At 38.9% G+C, this 16,612-nt stretch overlaps 1 protein-coding gene across 1 annotated transcript in view; it reads right to left on the minus strand.

Annotated features, from left to right (window-relative positions):
* Nucleotides 1–16,612, minus strand: part of LOC122662068 (probable serine/threonine protein kinase IRE4) — a 57,742-nt gene that overhangs the window by 18,544 nt on the left and 22,586 nt on the right. Inside the window, exons 6-12 of the mRNA XM_043857629.1 lie at nt 13,413–13,585; nt 13,056–13,302; nt 2,847–2,939; nt 2,451–2,591; nt 2,283–2,375; nt 1,552–1,759; nt 1,389–1,474 (exon numbers count right to left, since the gene is read on the minus strand). Coding sequence (XP_043713564.1) covers nt 1,389–1,474; nt 1,552–1,759; nt 2,283–2,375; nt 2,451–2,591; nt 2,847–2,939; nt 13,056–13,302; nt 13,413–13,585 — 1,041 coding nt within the window. The remainder of the gene's footprint in view (nt 1–1,388; nt 1,475–1,551; nt 1,760–2,282; nt 2,376–2,450; nt 2,592–2,846; nt 2,940–13,055; nt 13,303–13,412; nt 13,586–16,612) is intronic.

Genomic DNA, 16,612 nt, shown 5'->3' on the forward strand with positions numbered 1-16,612 from the left:
GTGGTAGTCAGTCTTGTGGTGACCATCGGTAGGTGGCTGATCTGAAGTAGCTGAAGAATCGAGAGAGTCACCCATACTGCTAGTAAAGAAGTCCAATAATGTCTTCAAGTGAAGGCTGAACTAACTCCAAAAAATCAGAGACAGCAGCAGTGAAGAGTCCTATATCGATAATGTCAGGGTTTTTTGATAAGACCTGAATTGCTGAAATCGATGAGGATAATAAGGAGTCCAAAATTCTGCAGAAAAATGGCTTCAACTGAGGTCAATTAACCCTCTATACTGGAAAAAACAGCCTGCAGAAAAATCAGGAACACTGGGCTGCAACAACTCCAAGATCGATAGGTGTCAGGGTTTTGCAAAAAAACCCTGTGATAGTAGGATCGATCTCAAGGAGGTCTTCAAATCTGTAGATAAGAACTGAACCAATAAAAAAGGAATCCTGCTGCAGTTTGTGGTCTTCAAAGGAAGGAGTTAATGCCTTGTAGTTGTTGCAGAAGCAAGCTCCAAAAAAACTGAAGATCCAATATCGCAAACAGGCTTGGCAGGTCCTTATCGAGCAGAATTATAGTGCATAAAAGAGGTAATGGGGGCAGCAACTGGATTGTATGATCACCTCATCAGTGCTGCCCTATATGGGAATGGAGAACAAGGGAGAAGAAAGAGAGAACTAGAAGAGAAGAAGATCGAAAGAGAGAGGGAGAAGAAAACTGAAATTCGAAGGAGGGGTTTTGTCCCTAACTCGAAATCTGCTCTGATGCCATGTGGACAGATTTAAAATTAGGGAAAGCTTGGATGATCTATTCATCCCAAGCACTCTTTATTTATAAGAGTAATAAAACAGTAAACATCTGTACGGTAGCAATGTGGGACTAAACCACATAATACAAAACTAATAAAATAACAAAGAAAAGAGGTCCAGAATACCCCCACGGTATTCTGGCCATATATCTAACAACAATAAACCAATATTGATCAGCATACTGGGAGTATGGGCCTCTGTGTGAGTGATTTATGTCAGAACATTGTTCCCCTTCATTTACTTGTTGACTTTGATGAGGGTCCATTTCCACATCATGACTTTGGTGAAAATGTCTTCTTTTACTTTCCTATTATCATGTTGTCCTTAACTCCTTGTCCTCAACCATCAGATGATAAAATTCATCGGATTTAATTTATTTTGCTATTCTTAGTGCTTCAAGCATAAGTGAGAATTTAGAGAAGCCAAAAACTTTTTATTTTTTTTGGCAGGGACATTCTAATGTATCTATATGTTATTGTTTTTCTCCGGAGGGGGTGTTAGGACATGTTAACATAATATCTGAATATATAAGGAAACGAAATTGTGAAATCTAAATGAAGAAAGGACTATTCAAGTTTGTCAGTAATACCTCAGGACGCTCAGCGTTGAAAGGTGGAATTCCTGTTAGAAGCTCAAATAAGATAATTCCCACTGACCACCAGTCTGCAGCATAACCTGCAGGAATGCCCAGGGAGGTAACTTCATCTGTCCAGTATACTCGGAAAATACCGGAATGCAGATTTTGTCCAAACCATGCTCAGTTCCAAGAAGAATTTCTGGAGCCAAATAATCAGGTGTGCCAACAGCTGATTTCCGATTTCTCTCCTCTGTTTGATGAGCATGTTCGAAAGAAGTACGCAGGTCATTGCTATTGAATAAGGTTGTCCCATTTGTCCCAGATCCAGACAAATCAACCGTGCTATTCATAAGGCCAATCTTTGATAGTCCGAAGTCTGTAAGCTGGTAAGATAGAACACAATCAGGGTATATCAATGATGCAAGTTTGTGAATGCAAATCAATGTCCATACCCACTATGTAAGAAGCTAGACAAGAACAAGTACTAAGAATAACTCATGCCATAAAAACAAAAAAAAATTGATGTTTCATCCTCCTGATTTATAATTGTCTTAAGATCTAAAATACCTAATAAAGGTATATGTTTGATAGTAGTAACCGTTGCGCAATTGCAACCTGTTGGTTGCGGGTTCAAAACTTGGAAACAGCCTCTCCAGCAAAGCAGGGAGTAAGGCTGCATACATTTGACCCTCCCAGACCCAGCAGTAGCGGGAGCCTTATGCACTGGGACACTCTTTTTAAAGGTATATGTTTGATCAAGACCAGTTTATACTATCAAAAAGTAAGTCATGAAGAAGGAAGAAAAATAAAAGGTGAAATTGTTCTAGAGCATACAACAGCAAAATATTAGTATTATTTAAGCAAGTTAAATGAAAATTCAGCATGTTTATGGTTTATATGCTAGACCTTGATGTGCCCATCATGCGCAATTAATATGTTGTCTGGCTTCAAATCACGATGCACGATTCCCAGAGAATGTAGATACTCTAAAGCAAGAACCTATACAAAGGATAATTATTATAAGGCCAATAACAAAATGAGCACACTGCCAATGCAAATAAGTTACGAACAGACCAGTTCAGCTATATATATACGAGCTGCATCTTCCTCCAAGCAGCCAACATTTCTTAGCAAGGAATACAGATCACCTCCATTGAGGTACTCCATAACCAGATACAGGTTGTCGCTGCAGGTGAATGAATAGAAAAACCGGACCTACAGAATCATTGTTCAAGCATTATTATTTGTTTACTGTGTTAATCTATACAGACAAACTTGACCACCTTCCTTCAAAGAGTCAAACTTTTAGGATGGAAGCTCAATGCACCCAACATCAAGGAGCACAACAGCAGATGGACAGCTTATGTCATGGAAATTACCTCCAAGTTCTTCAATAAAAAAAATTTGTTTGACATTTCTAGGAGGTGCTAATACATAAGAAATGGGGCGAAGAAAAAATTTGAGAATTACCACAAAGGGGTTTCGAACTGTGATTAATATGTTACGCTCTGCTAATATTCTCTCGATGTCATTTTTCCGTAACATATCCAATTTCTTGAGTACCTGCACACATTAACCTATTTAGATCCCCTCAGAAATGTAAATACTGTTAATGAACAGATACCAATAATCAAAGCTCCAGAGAAAAATCAAATGATCAGTAGAATGCCGTGGATTTTATACATTTCAAAAGAGAGAGGGATATTTTCAGAATATTTTTCAACAATGAACCAATAATTAATTTTATGAGCTCATAAAAACCATTAATGCACGATTGATTAGAGACTCCTAGTACAGTCAAATAAATCATGATTTATTTGTTGCTAAGGTACAAGAAATTCACACAAAAATTTGTTACTCTCGATAACAAGGAAATATACATCATGGATTCCTATACCATGGAGGAAATTTCAGCCTAAACACTTGTTTACTATGAAGGAAAGCCAAATCCACTCTTCATTAAATGCTTTACAATTTTGGCATAACCTTCTTTGTTTGTGGAAGCCATTCCTAAGAAAATGAAAGACTTAATTAGCATGATCACCTATTGGAGCACCTTGAAACAAGTTGACGTGAGATACAAAGCAAGGTTCAAGATTTCAGTTTCAACTGGGATTGCGACCGTGGTCGAAACCAAAATATCACACCGAAATGGCACCTCAATATGATTCTTTTTGGTAAAAAAATCAAAACATTGAAGATCCCTCAATTCGCATGCCATATCATTTCGATCAATGTCGAAACCACAATATATCGCCAAAATTTTGACATTTCGGTTAAAATTTTGAGCCACGATGCATAGTCAGGCTTGGAAGCAAGGAGTCAAATTTCAAGAGGTCCAGACACAACATCAGATTCTTATTTCTAGGGCATGCCAAACCATTACCAGTCCTCGAACGAAAATCTCCACAATTTCAGCCATAACAAACAAACAAAACCGAATTGCATACAAATCCTTTGACGCCGAACTTAACCAATCTGATCCAACCACTGAAACTCTTCTAAGTTCCAATTAATGCTACTTTCAACAGAAATCTCTCCTGAATTAGCGAATTAAAGAAAAAGCAAGGGGAATCACATTGTGCAACCCTAAAAAATCCCCAGAAAAAGCCTTGTATTTGTGCAAGTAGTGAGATGAAAACCTTCAAGGCTTAAGCAGACATTCTCAGATCGGGCGGATCACTTTTGATGAGAGCCTCAGCGCAATTGAGACTTGAGAGAAAAGGAAAAGAAGTGTTCAAAGGAAGAAATGAGAACAGAGGAGCAGGAAAGAAATTTAAAGAAATGAGCGAGTGTGGGAGAGGTAAGTGTGTCAAATGTAAAGCTAGGACTCAAGTAGGCAGTTATCAACCCACCTACGTTAGGACCTTCCAACTCTAACATCAGTACCACAAATTCTGACAAATAATGCTGTCAGTAGGGACCTTGACACTTAAGTCACAATGATCTGAATCTGTTCTAAGGTAGTATCCTGTCACAGCAACAAAATAGTATAGAAGCCTTTACAGTTGGCTGAACAGAAAGTGAACACCACCCAGAAATAGTAACTAATTCAGATTTAGTAACTAACCCACTCTGATGGTAATGATATACCTATCGAAGGTAGGTCTTTCAGTGTTGAATAACTTTTCAAAACCTCAGCCCGATCTGATGGTTGGATGCTGATATCTGACAAGGTTTCAGAATTAGCAGTTGACACCTTGGACAAAGTAGATCTTCCTTTCGAGTGTAGTGCCTTTAAGCTGGAAGAACTCCTAATAAACTCAGCCTAGTCTGTTGGCTGAATATCAAGATATGACAGGTCTTCAAAATTAGTAAGTAAAGTACAAAATAGCAACTCATAGACACAAAGCAATCCAGCCTTTGGATCAGGACTGAATCACCATCGAAGGAAGACCAAAATTCGGGCTTGATGCAATCTGAAAATCCAGATTAAGAATCTCAGATGCAAGCTGGCCCAATAATCAAATCTATGATCAGATCTGAGATAAAGGAAACAACTGTGTTGTTAAGGGAAGAAATCAGATTGATGGAAGGGGAGGGAAGAGAGAGGAGATCGATCTTCTTGGGAGGAGGAAGAGAAAAGAAGAAAAGAGAAGAAATCAGGTTTGGGATACCAATCCCGTATGCACTGCTCAACAACAACAAAACTCTTAGAAAAAACTCATATTCTTTACTCAAATCATCTCTAATTGATGAGGGATGTATTACATATATATAAAACTTTTAAAATTCCTAATTTTACTCATAAAAGGACTCTTAATCACTCTAATACACTCAATAAAGTAAATAAACTCAAAACAAAATTCTATCTAGCTATTAAGTATCCTAATCTAACTCAAACACTCAATTAACTATTAATCCTGTAGACTAACATTATCCCCACTTTATGGGCTTATAAATTAGGCCCATTACATCAATAAACAAAAAATAATAAGCCCAAGGGTCCATGGAACTCAACCATGGGCCAAAATAAAGTCTTCTAAGACTCAATTGACCCAATTGGACAATCTTAACTGCATCAATTCTCACGATGTTGATAAAAACTCGACCTCGAGTTTTGTAAAACGAGAGAATCAGCACCACTTGATCGGCATCCACAAACATCAGTTTTGATGAAGCGATGATCCAACGCACCTCATGATCGATCGTCCTGATCTTCTAATGGTCGTTAGCAAACGGCATCTCTTCGATGGGAATTTGATCGTAGGGTTTCATAACTGAATTCGGACAGTCGACCAATTCTTCAACTGCAACCTTGATCGGACAATGTATTTCAATTTGATCACCGCTTTCGTTGTTCACATTTTCTTCCATATCTGAACCTCCTCCTGAAAATTGTATCATACTTGACACCTAATCATAGAAGCGGTTATTATTATTGGCAAGCTCCCAACAACCGATCTTCAAATCAAGAAGTGTTGTTTGCAATTTACGAAAACCATCTCTAATCGAAAGGAGTAAATCGTATTGATCAACCTACATGATGTAGCCTTAGGTTCAGCTTTGATACCAATTGATGCAATCTGGAAATCTAGATTAAGAATCTCATATGCAAGCAGGCCCACTAATCAAATCTATGATCAGATCTGAGATGAAGGAAGCAACTGTGTTGTTAAGGGGAGGGAAGAGAGATGAGATCGATCTTCTTGGGAGGAAGAAGAGAGAAGAAGAGAATACAAGAGAAGAGAAGAAATCATGTTTGGGATACCAATCCCATATGCACTGCTCAACAACACCAAAACTCTTAGAAAAAAAACATATTCTTTATTCAAATCACTTTAATACATTCAATAAACTCAAAACAGAATTCTCTCTCTCTCTCTCTCTCTCTCTCTCTCTCTCTCTCTCTCTATATATATATATATATATATATATATAGACCTTCTAAAATTGCTGATTGATTACATGTATATAGACCTTCTAAAATTCCTAATTTGACTCATAAAAGGACACTCCTAATCACTCTAATACATTCAATAAACTCAAAACAGAATTCTATCTAGCTATTAAGTATCCTAATCTAACTCAAACACTCAATTTAACTATTAATCCCGTGTACTAACATAATAACATTATCCCCACCTTGGCACCTTATGGGCTTATAAATTAAGCCCATGACATCAATAAACCCAAAAATAATAAGCCCAAAGTCTATAGAATCCAACCACAAGCCAAAATAAAGTCTTCTGAGGCTCAATGGACCCAATTGGACAATCTTAACTGCATCAAGACTGGATCTAATGGTTCAGTCTGGAGAATAAAGAGCTTTAAATTCTCAGCAATGGAGCATTATCCAGTGAACCCGCAGAATGTGGTCTTCAGTCTTCCATCAGGTATTGTTGAAGCAGCCACACAACAGTCTTCTCAGGGTCGAGTAGCAACTCCAACAGTAACAAAGGCCTTCGATTTCCTCTCAGAGGATGGGTATTCCACAGAGAAGTAAAATAGGAACTTGAGGAATCAATTGCAAGAAAAGAGGAAGAAGATAAGGAGATATGACCAAGGCCTCTCACCTATGGCCTTGGTATGTCTCTCACAGACCTCAAGGACTCTCTCCTTCACTGTATCTCACAGCCATGGTTAAAAACCAAACTTTCATTATTTCATCAAATCATGAGGAGAGTCCAAAGACTCATTACATAATATAGATGCCACCCTGCAAGTTACAAAAGGAAACAAAATCCCGAATTAGTGTTGCACATGGCAGCAAGGACTTATTACATGGAAATAAAATCTTCTAAACCAAAAAAAAAAACTAAACAGAAAATAAAACTAATTAGATCTTGAAATAGAAACTATGATTAAGAAATACTCCAGAAGAGTGTTACCCATGTCAAGTTTGGACTATAATTTTAGTCAAGGTCTCTTAAGTGTGTGATGCATAACAATCTATTATTGTGATTTCAGCTATCTGTTCTTCTTTTCAAGGCCTCTGGGTTTATAAAAGTTATTTTTCCATTTATGCTTGGATCCATCTTTATCACCTGATTGCAACCATGAACATACCTGGAGCTTCCTGAACTCTATAGCAAGCTGGATATGGGAGTTACAGAATGAGTAACTTATAAAGCATCTCTTTTGCATTCAGCACAAAGACGGGAATTATGAAGAGTTTTGGAGTGGTTGGCAATGTGAGGTCAGAGGTGATACTTAAATGGGGGAGAGAGGAGCAAGAAAGGGTTCCCTTTATTTTGGACTGGTGAAGGCAATTTAGAAGTTTACAATGCCATGTTACGATCCAGCCAGCAAAATAATTAAAAAAATGACCGATTTAGAATGAATGAGTCAAGACCATATTGTAAGTTATACCAAAAAGAAGTGCAGAGTTAAGGGCAAGATCATTCAGATTGATGATTAAATTGTGCCTCAAGTGGCAAGCAGCAAGGAATAGCACCAAGGATGCTTGGTTCTTTAAACAAAGTTGATCTTATGCAAAAAATGAAGCCAGGTTACAGGGATGGATAAAGGAGGACATGATTAAGAAGGATCTGGGACATGGAATCAAAGATTTGCATCTTGGAAGAGATAGCAAAGGGTTACTCCAGGATGGCTTTTCAATTAAAACCAAGGAGATTGTATGGATGTCTTGAACTACAATGTAGGGATAAGGGAAAAAATTAGATAGACAGCCCTATTAAGAAAAGGTTATCTACTTAATCCATCATTTTTAAGCCGTGAGGAGGGCTGATCTGGCCAATTGGACTGCTGGTTAGAACAGCAAAGATGAATAAAGTAGCGAGAAGAAGATCTCACCTAAGTTGCTACCTAGAGTCTGAAAAGGCTGGTAAGGACCACTAAAGGCTAAACTTTATTTCATGAACGCTGCCAACATTTGGAAGTTGTGGCTCTATTTATAGTTATGAGTTAAAAGAACTAAAAAGAAAATCTCAGCTCAGCTTCTGCCTCGAGTTTAAAACGGTTGCCATGAGCCAATTTCCCCTGTTTGGAATAAATCTATTCATAATTGCAACCTATGTTGCCTGGACACTTCATATAAGCCAACAAGAATGCAAGATGGGATCTTTGCCACTCCCAAACATCCATTGCAGCGTCTAGATTGCTCTTGGTTGCTCCAATGGTCAAAACCTTTGCATGCTACCTTGGAAATCAAGGATCAAGTATTGGTATGGTGAAAACCCTCTAACCAATTGGCAGAATTTGGGTCCTTTGGGATCCTTCCAAAATCAATATTTCTCTCCTTAAATCCTCTGCCCAATTCATGCACCTCAATTTTGCTGATTGCCTTGGCCAGTTTAGTTTCCACTTCACTGTTATTTATGGCTCCAATGTCCCTGCTGAGAGACTCTCTTTGGACTGACTTGCGCACTATTGCTGATCAGAGTGGCTCGCTTCCTTGGGGTTTGGGAGGTGATTTTAATGTGATCAGATTTGGCCATGAAAAGCAGGGTGGTGATCATCTGGATATGGATTCTGTCAACTCCTTCAATGATTGCCTTGAGGATATTGGAGTGAATGATCTTCGATGGACTGGCCCAACTTACACTTGGAACAACAAAAGGGTGGGTAGTGCTCACATTGCTTGCAAGCTTGATCGAGCTATTGTTAATGAAGTTTGGCTCTCTTCATTCCCAGATTCTCATGCAGTTTTTGATCCTCCAGGTATCTCTGACCACTGTCCCATCTCCTTATACATTCAGCCGCTTATTTCTTGTGGCCCCAAACCCTTCAAATATTTTGATATGTGGGCGACTCATCCATCCTTCCTATCTACGGTCATGGAAGCCTGAAATCTGCCTGTTCAAGCCTTCTCTTCCCCCCTTATTGCTTTTGCCAAGAAGCTCCGCAATGTGAAGGCTGCTCTTAAAGTGTGGAATTATGACATCTTTGGGAATATCTCTCAGAATGTGTTAGATTGCAAGGAGAAGCTTACCTCTATTCAGATTCAGCTCCAATCTGATAATTTCAATGGGTCTCTTGTCGAAGATGAGAAAGTGGCTTCTTTAGAGCTGTCCTCTTTGCTTTCTCAAGAGGAGAGTTTTCTTAAGCAGAAATTGAGGATTAAGTGGCTGGATTTGGGTGATTCTAATACTGCTTATTTTCATCGTTCCTTGAAATCGAGGTCAAATATCAACTCCATTTTGCAGCTCATGGCTCCCGATGGTTCCCCTATTACCAGAGTCAAGGATATTAAAGATATGGCTGCGAATTATTTCAAAGATCTTTTTAGTGGTACTATGGCTGATTCGGGTCCTATCCCAAATGACTTGCTCAATAAATTTGTCCCCATTGAGCTCGTCTCCTCTCTCCAGTCCATCCCAAATGAAGATGAAATTGTTGCTGCTTTTCGGTCTCTGAAGGTGAATGGGGCTCCTGGTCCTGATGGTTTCAGCATGGGCTTCTTCTTAGCCTCCTGGGATATTATCAAGGATGCTCTAATAAAAGCCATTAGGAGTTTCTTCCTTAATCCCAGTCAGGTTAAAGGGATTAACCACACTTTTCTTTGTCTAATTCCAAAGAAGGAAGGTGCTTCAGTGATGGCGGATTTTAGGCCTATTGCCCTCTGTAATCTATTATACAAATTCATTGCCAAGATCCTTGCCTTCAGGCTCAAGGTTATTGTGGACACTCTTGTCAGTGAAAATTAATTAACCTTCATTCCGAGTAGAAATATTTCGGACAATATCCTCCTGTGTAGTGAGATTGTTAGAGGCTTTGAAAGGAAAAATCATTCCCCTACTACTCTTATGAAGATTGATATTCACAAGGCTTTTGATTCTCTGAGATGGGACTTTATAGTCAAGGTGATGTCTAAGATGGGATTTCCTCCTGTTTTTATACATTGGATCCACCAGTGCTTTTCTTCTCCCAGGTTCTCTGTCCTGATCAATGGTAGCCCGGCTGGTTATTTTGCTTCGTTGGTGGGTATCTGCCAAGGTTGTCTGCTCTCTCCCTACATTTTCACTTTGGCTATGGAGATTTTATCTAGGCACATCCAAATTTGTACTAATCAACAGCTCAGCTCTCCTATTCCCAAGTGCAAAGCTCTCAAGCTCTCCCATTTGGCTTTCGCAAATGATTTCATGATTTTCTCCAAGGCCTCAATTAGCTCTTTTGAAAATATCATGTATTGCCTGCAGCACTTTCAAGATCTTTCGGGGCTTCATATTAACCCTTTAAAGTCCCTTCTTTTCCTTGTTGGGGTCTCTGAAGCGGAAAAAGAGGCTTTGATTGATATATCTGGGTTCTCTGTTGGCCATCTCCCTGTCCAGTATCTGGGTTTGCCCCTGATTCTGGCTAGGCTTTCCGCTCATCACTGCACTCCTATGTTACATCTCATCAGAAAAAGGCTTCAGCTTTGGAAAGCCAAGCTTCTCTCCTATGCAAGGCGATTGATTCTCATCAAATCTGTCTTGCAGTCATCTTATATTTATTGGTCTGGCATTTATGGTCTCCCTTGATCTGCAGTCAAGACCATGGAGTCCCTCATGTCCTCTTTTCTTTGGAAAGGCTCTGACTCCTCCAGATTTCTTCGCCCAATCAGCTGGGCTTCAGTTTGTCTTCCTCTGAAAGAAAGAGGTTTGGGTATTAGGAGAATCAAAGAGGTGAACTAGGCTGGAATTATTAAGCTAATCTGGAAGATTGCCTCCAAAAAGAGAAGTATCTAGGTTGATTGGATTTACTCGGGATTGCTTCGCTCGGATCCTATTTGGTCAGTCCCTATCCTGTCTGATGCCTCTTGGGTTTGGCGCAAAATCCTTGCTTCTCACCCTTATGTCGTTAGAGCTATTTGTTCTTGTATTGGTGATGGGTCATCTACTCTTTTGTGGTTGGATAATTGGCACCCTATGGGAATCCTTGCTCATCTTGTTACCTTTAAAACTATTTGTAGCTCTGGTCTTCCTAGGCAAGCTTTGGTGACTGATATCTTAGATCCTGCTGGTTGGACTCCTCCAAGCTCTCTCATTCCTGCGCTCACCAATATTTGGAGTGTCTTGTCTTCTATCACCAGAAGACCCTTTGGGAGTGAAGACTTTGTTATCTGGTCTCCAAGCACATCTGGTTCCTTTTCTTCTAAAGCTGCTTGAAATTTTATCCGTTCAAGAGGTTCCTTGGCTCCTTGGAGGAACATTCTTTGGTTCAAGCATCACATCCCTAGGCACTGCTTCACCACCTGGAGAGCTCTCTCCAACTGCCTTCCAATGCAGTCCTTTCTCCGCCATCACCAAATCGTTGTCTCCCCTATGTGTGGTCTTTGTTGGAATGTTGTGGAAGATATTGACCATCTCTTTTTTGTTTGCCCTCTCTCTGCTTCCATCTGGAAAAGCATCCTTACAAAATGCTGGCCTAGAAGTAGGAGAATTCTCTCTTTCAACAAAGAATGGATCTGGGTTGATATGACTTTTGTTGGTTCTACTATCTGCGACTCGGTTGGCAAGTTGGCTTTTTGTGCGGTTATCAATCATATTTGGATGGAGTGTAATATCAGGAAATGGACTTCCAACTCCAGGACTTTGGCACAGATTTGTGATTCCATCTCTTTCGAAATTAAAGCCAAGCTCTCTTTGGCTGTTCCCTCTATTTGTAATGACTCCCCAAGGAACAGGATTATTGTTGCTTCCTGGGGTATCTCTTCTATCTCTCTTCGAGCTTCTGCCTCCTCTGTTTGAGGCTTTGGCCTTTTATGTTTTTTGATTCTTCTTTCTTCCCCTTTTTCTGGGGCTGTTGTTTTTTTTTTTCTCTTTGGTAGTGAATTATTCTATTCACCCCAAAAAAAACATAAGAGTACAACTAACCAACCCCTAATAAGATTAAAAAACAGAAAAGACCCAACTAAATAACTAAAGAACCACCACATAAAGGACACCACATTAAAAAAAAAAAGGGCGTACCCAGTGCATGAGGCTCACGCCACTGTGGGGTCCGGGGAGGGTCATAATGTACGCAGCCTTACCCCCTGCTTTCGCAGAGAGGTTGTTTCCACATTAAGGATACCACATGCATACTAAAAATAGAAAAACCAGATTTGCCATGAATTCTCTTACAATAAATAGAAGAAAATCAGGAGCAAATATGAAAATCAATCACGATTTGCTAAAGATACTCATAGAGGTGTTTTTTTTTGGGTGAATAAAAATACTCATAGAGGTGTTAAGTTACTTAAAAAGAACAAACAGCTATACTTAATAAAATAAATAAATAAATGCATTAAGAAAAAAACCTAAGAACCCAATGACTAAACTAACCCTTAAAAGTAACTTTTGAAAAGCTTATACACACACGGGAAGGGAAAAAGAAAGAATAAGGGTGACCTTAACAAACCACAGTTACAATATTAATCCCCTACACACAAATAGCAATGTTTTGACATGTGAAAACCTTCTCCTCCTCATTCTCTTGGAAGTAGCAACAATCGCTGGACCACATAAATTTGTTGCCAAATTAAATGCTTGTTCATTCTTTGATCTTAATTATTTTATAAGATATTGTGGTAGATTTTGGTCCTCAACCATTGAATACAGTAATAATAATAAATGGAAAAGGGTAAAATGAAAAAGTGGAAAACACTTCAATGCCCAAAGAAGACCTTTAAGTTTGTAATGTTGTACGCTCATGACCGTTACTTAATTACACAGACAACCTTAACTCATATAAGCAAATAATAAAGAATGGCAGGGGGAGAATAGAGGATCGACATGATCACATGACAGAGTTCACCTTTATTGCAAATAGATCCCCTGTTGTTCGCTTTCGTGCAAGAAAGACTTTCCCAAAGGCACCACGGCTAATGGGTTTCATAATTTCAAAGTCATCAATCTTTGTTCTGTTAGAGGGATGTACAGGAGTTGAGATTGCACTAATCTGTGATGCAGTATCTGCTGCGAATCCAACACCTTCTTTATACTTGCTTTCACTCTTGGCACTTTTTCCATCCATCGACTCACAAGCTAGTAGATACTTTTCTCTGGGTATGATTTTTCACAGGTGTTGAAAGGGAAAGTCAGAATCAACAAAGGGCTGCTTCAAACATGATTCAAATTAATTGTTCCTAAATTAGTCAGTTCCAAAAATTACCTAATAAGGTTCTCTATTCGGCTCCCAAACGTGTCAATTACAAGAGCTTTCACCTTGCTATGCTGTAAAATATCTTGTAAATCTTCCATACATGCAAGCAAATATTCAGAAGCTCCTTCTTTTGCAAGATCTGTGCTAGCCACACACCGGGAAATGTCTGCAAGGTCGGTCGTCTGCAAATTAAAGTTTCACATATTAGAGCATACAAACTCCTCAAGTATGGTGTAAAACATAGCTCTCACATAGGAAGGTCAAACAATACTTAACAACAAAACCATATAATTTGTTAAAACAATTACCATTGAACGCCCAACGGTAAAAAAGATGCAAATTTCACCTTCATGAATCAAACTTTGAATAGTTATATGAAGAAAGGAAGTGGAACCAATTCTGAAATTCTCCGCATTATAATGGCTGGATAAATATAATGGGAACACAGTTCAATACCTAACCCATTCCCATATCTATAGGATGATGATCCCAATCAGTGACTTTCTAGTTTAAAATAACCATTAGCAATTAGTTAGTAACTTGTTACTGTTGACAAAACCAAAGATAAAGCAAACCAGAGTCTATGAAAAGGAGAACGATGGGAGAGAGGATGCGCTGAACCATGATAGATTTGGTCTGTGTGTTCTCATGGACTACTATCTTTATTTATAATATTTAGTTAACAGGTAATGTACTCTTAAGTAGGAATCCTACTTAGAGTAGATGTCTAAGTACAATGATGGAAAGAAAATAAAAACAACTCTAAGAGATTCAATTCACTGCACGATGGGGACACTCCTCCCTATCGTGAACTATCTTTAGCACTCCCCCTCAAGCTAGAGTATATACATATCACAAGGCCCCAGCTTGCAGCAATGGTAGACAAAAATCTTCGTGTCAAATAAATCTAGCCAACAACGAAGAAACACATGGTAGAGAACATCAATCAGCAATCCAAAATATCATATTAGCAACAACAACATCATAAGCTGTTTGCTACCTTTTCACCTAAAAACTCGAACTGTTAGGGAAGCACAGCGTAAAATATATACATCAACACTCCTCCACACGTGCAGGCCAAGATCACATGGTCCTTGCACGTGGCCAAGATAACATGGTACCTAGGAAGAAGAAATGTTGGGAAAAAAACCTTCCGATGCACTTCCCAGGGGTCGAACACAACCTCCCTGCTCTGATACCATGTTTGCTACCGTTTCACCTAAAAGCTCGAACTGTTAGGGAAGGGCAGCGTAAAATGTAAACATCAACATCAGCCCTTCTCAAGGGAGCCAGGCAGTAGGTAGTAATCTCCATAAAGAAGACAGATAAAATTGCAACTTGGTCGCTGCAAACCATTGGTAAAAGTGCAGTATAAGTTACTGAAAACCAAGTAACAAAATAAGGCTGCTGGGAACCTTCCCAAGTAACAGTATAAGGTTGTTGGAGACCAAATAACTCAACATAAGGTTGTTGGGAACCACACAGCATAAGGTTGTTGTGGACCACAGATAAATTGCATTGTTGCTGAATACCACAAATAATTATCTTCATAGATGAAATTGTTGTTCAGGACACGAGTAGCTAACATGAACAAAATAATAATAATCTTCAGCTGATGAATTGAGCAGTTAATAACAATAATCTTCAACCACCCCCTCACGTGGACAAATAATGCAGAGGATGCAATAGAGAATAATCCACCATCATATGGCAGCAATAACCAGCACAACGAAGGATGAGCATCACATAAATCCCATAATCAAGAGCAGCCACAAATAAGATCCTAATAAAATAATATCCAATCTCCCTCTCACGGTAGCAAATAACATACTAGATAGGCCAGATTTAAACAAACTGATCAAATAATCTCCAATAATAGCAACAGTAAACATCACTCCATGCAAGTACCAATCTTCCCAAAATTACAACCCCAAACTGATGTGATCTGGGGCCCACTAAAGCAATAAAATTGCAAATATACAACCAATGAAATTTTGTGAATTTTGGCCACACTTATGGGCCACCCAAGCAAGAGAAGATTCAAATCAAGTGCTCAGTGGCAAAATAGTAAATATTTTGAAGTTCATAAGAGTAATGCTGTAATGGTAGAATAGACGAATAGTATTGAATTAATACCAAATAATGCAATCCGGGTGATGCAGAACCAAGTGCCCACATCCGAAGGAAGAAGAAGAAGAAGAAGAAGCCATGAAAGTAGGCTTAGGTTGGGAGCCATAGAGTAGGTTTGCAGTATAGTATTTCCTAGGCTTAGGTTGGGAGCCATAGAGTAGGTTTGCACTATAGTATTTCCTATACTTAGTTTATTTTTCTGATTTTTAATTGAACCGGTTCACATTGGTTGCATCCAATTGGTTCAATTGGTTCAATTTAAGTGGTTTAGTTAAGTGGCTTTTCATTTAAGTTAGTAGGGACAATTAGGTCTTTTTACTTTAAGTTTTAAGTTATTTTATGCTTAGCAACACCCTTCCACAATTTATGAAGGATGTGTTTAATTTGTAATAGGTTTTGGCCTTTGGCCTATTATTATAAGTATTGAAATCATGGGAGGCTCCCCCACAGTTTATGAATTTAAAAAAATAGAATGTGTTGCTGCCGATTGTTGCTGCCACTGCTCTTTAGAGTGTTTTGCCTTGTGATTTTATCAAGGAAGAAGGGCAGGTGGATCTCCTGTGACTCCTTGAGCCGTGACAGCCGGGAGGATCCCTATCCAAAGGTGGTTCTATCCTTCAACCCTTTTCAAGCTGCTGCTAGTGGAGTTCTACTGCAATTTGATTAGTATCTGTTAGGAGTAAGGGGGAGTAAAGGGGAATCGTGAATAGGCTGACGCTAGCCTATTCACGATTTCTCTATATTTGGGGGTAGTTTTGTCTTTGTGTATTTTTTGGTTTTAACCTATTAATATTATGTTTTGGGGGCAGTTAGTGTTACTGCTGGAACCCCAATTGTGCAGTTTCTCTTCTTCTTTCTCCTCTCTTCTTCTCTTCTTCTCTCTTCTTCTTTCTTCTGCTTCTTTATTTAAATTTACATGGCATCAGAGCAAGGATAGACACTGCTACAGCATTCGTGAATCTCCTTGTCTCCTTCCTACAGCCTACAATTGAAGATTGACAAGTTTTGAAGATTTGAAGGACTCTCAGCTTCTCTTATTTTTCTGTTGATGGGGTGCAGCACTATGCTGTATTTTTTTG

Source organism: Telopea speciosissima, chromosome 5, assembly GCF_018873765.1.
Source record: "Telopea speciosissima isolate NSW1024214 ecotype Mountain lineage chromosome 5, Tspe_v1, whole genome shotgun sequence".
NCBI lineage: Eukaryota > Viridiplantae > Streptophyta > Magnoliopsida > Proteales > Proteaceae > Telopea > Telopea speciosissima.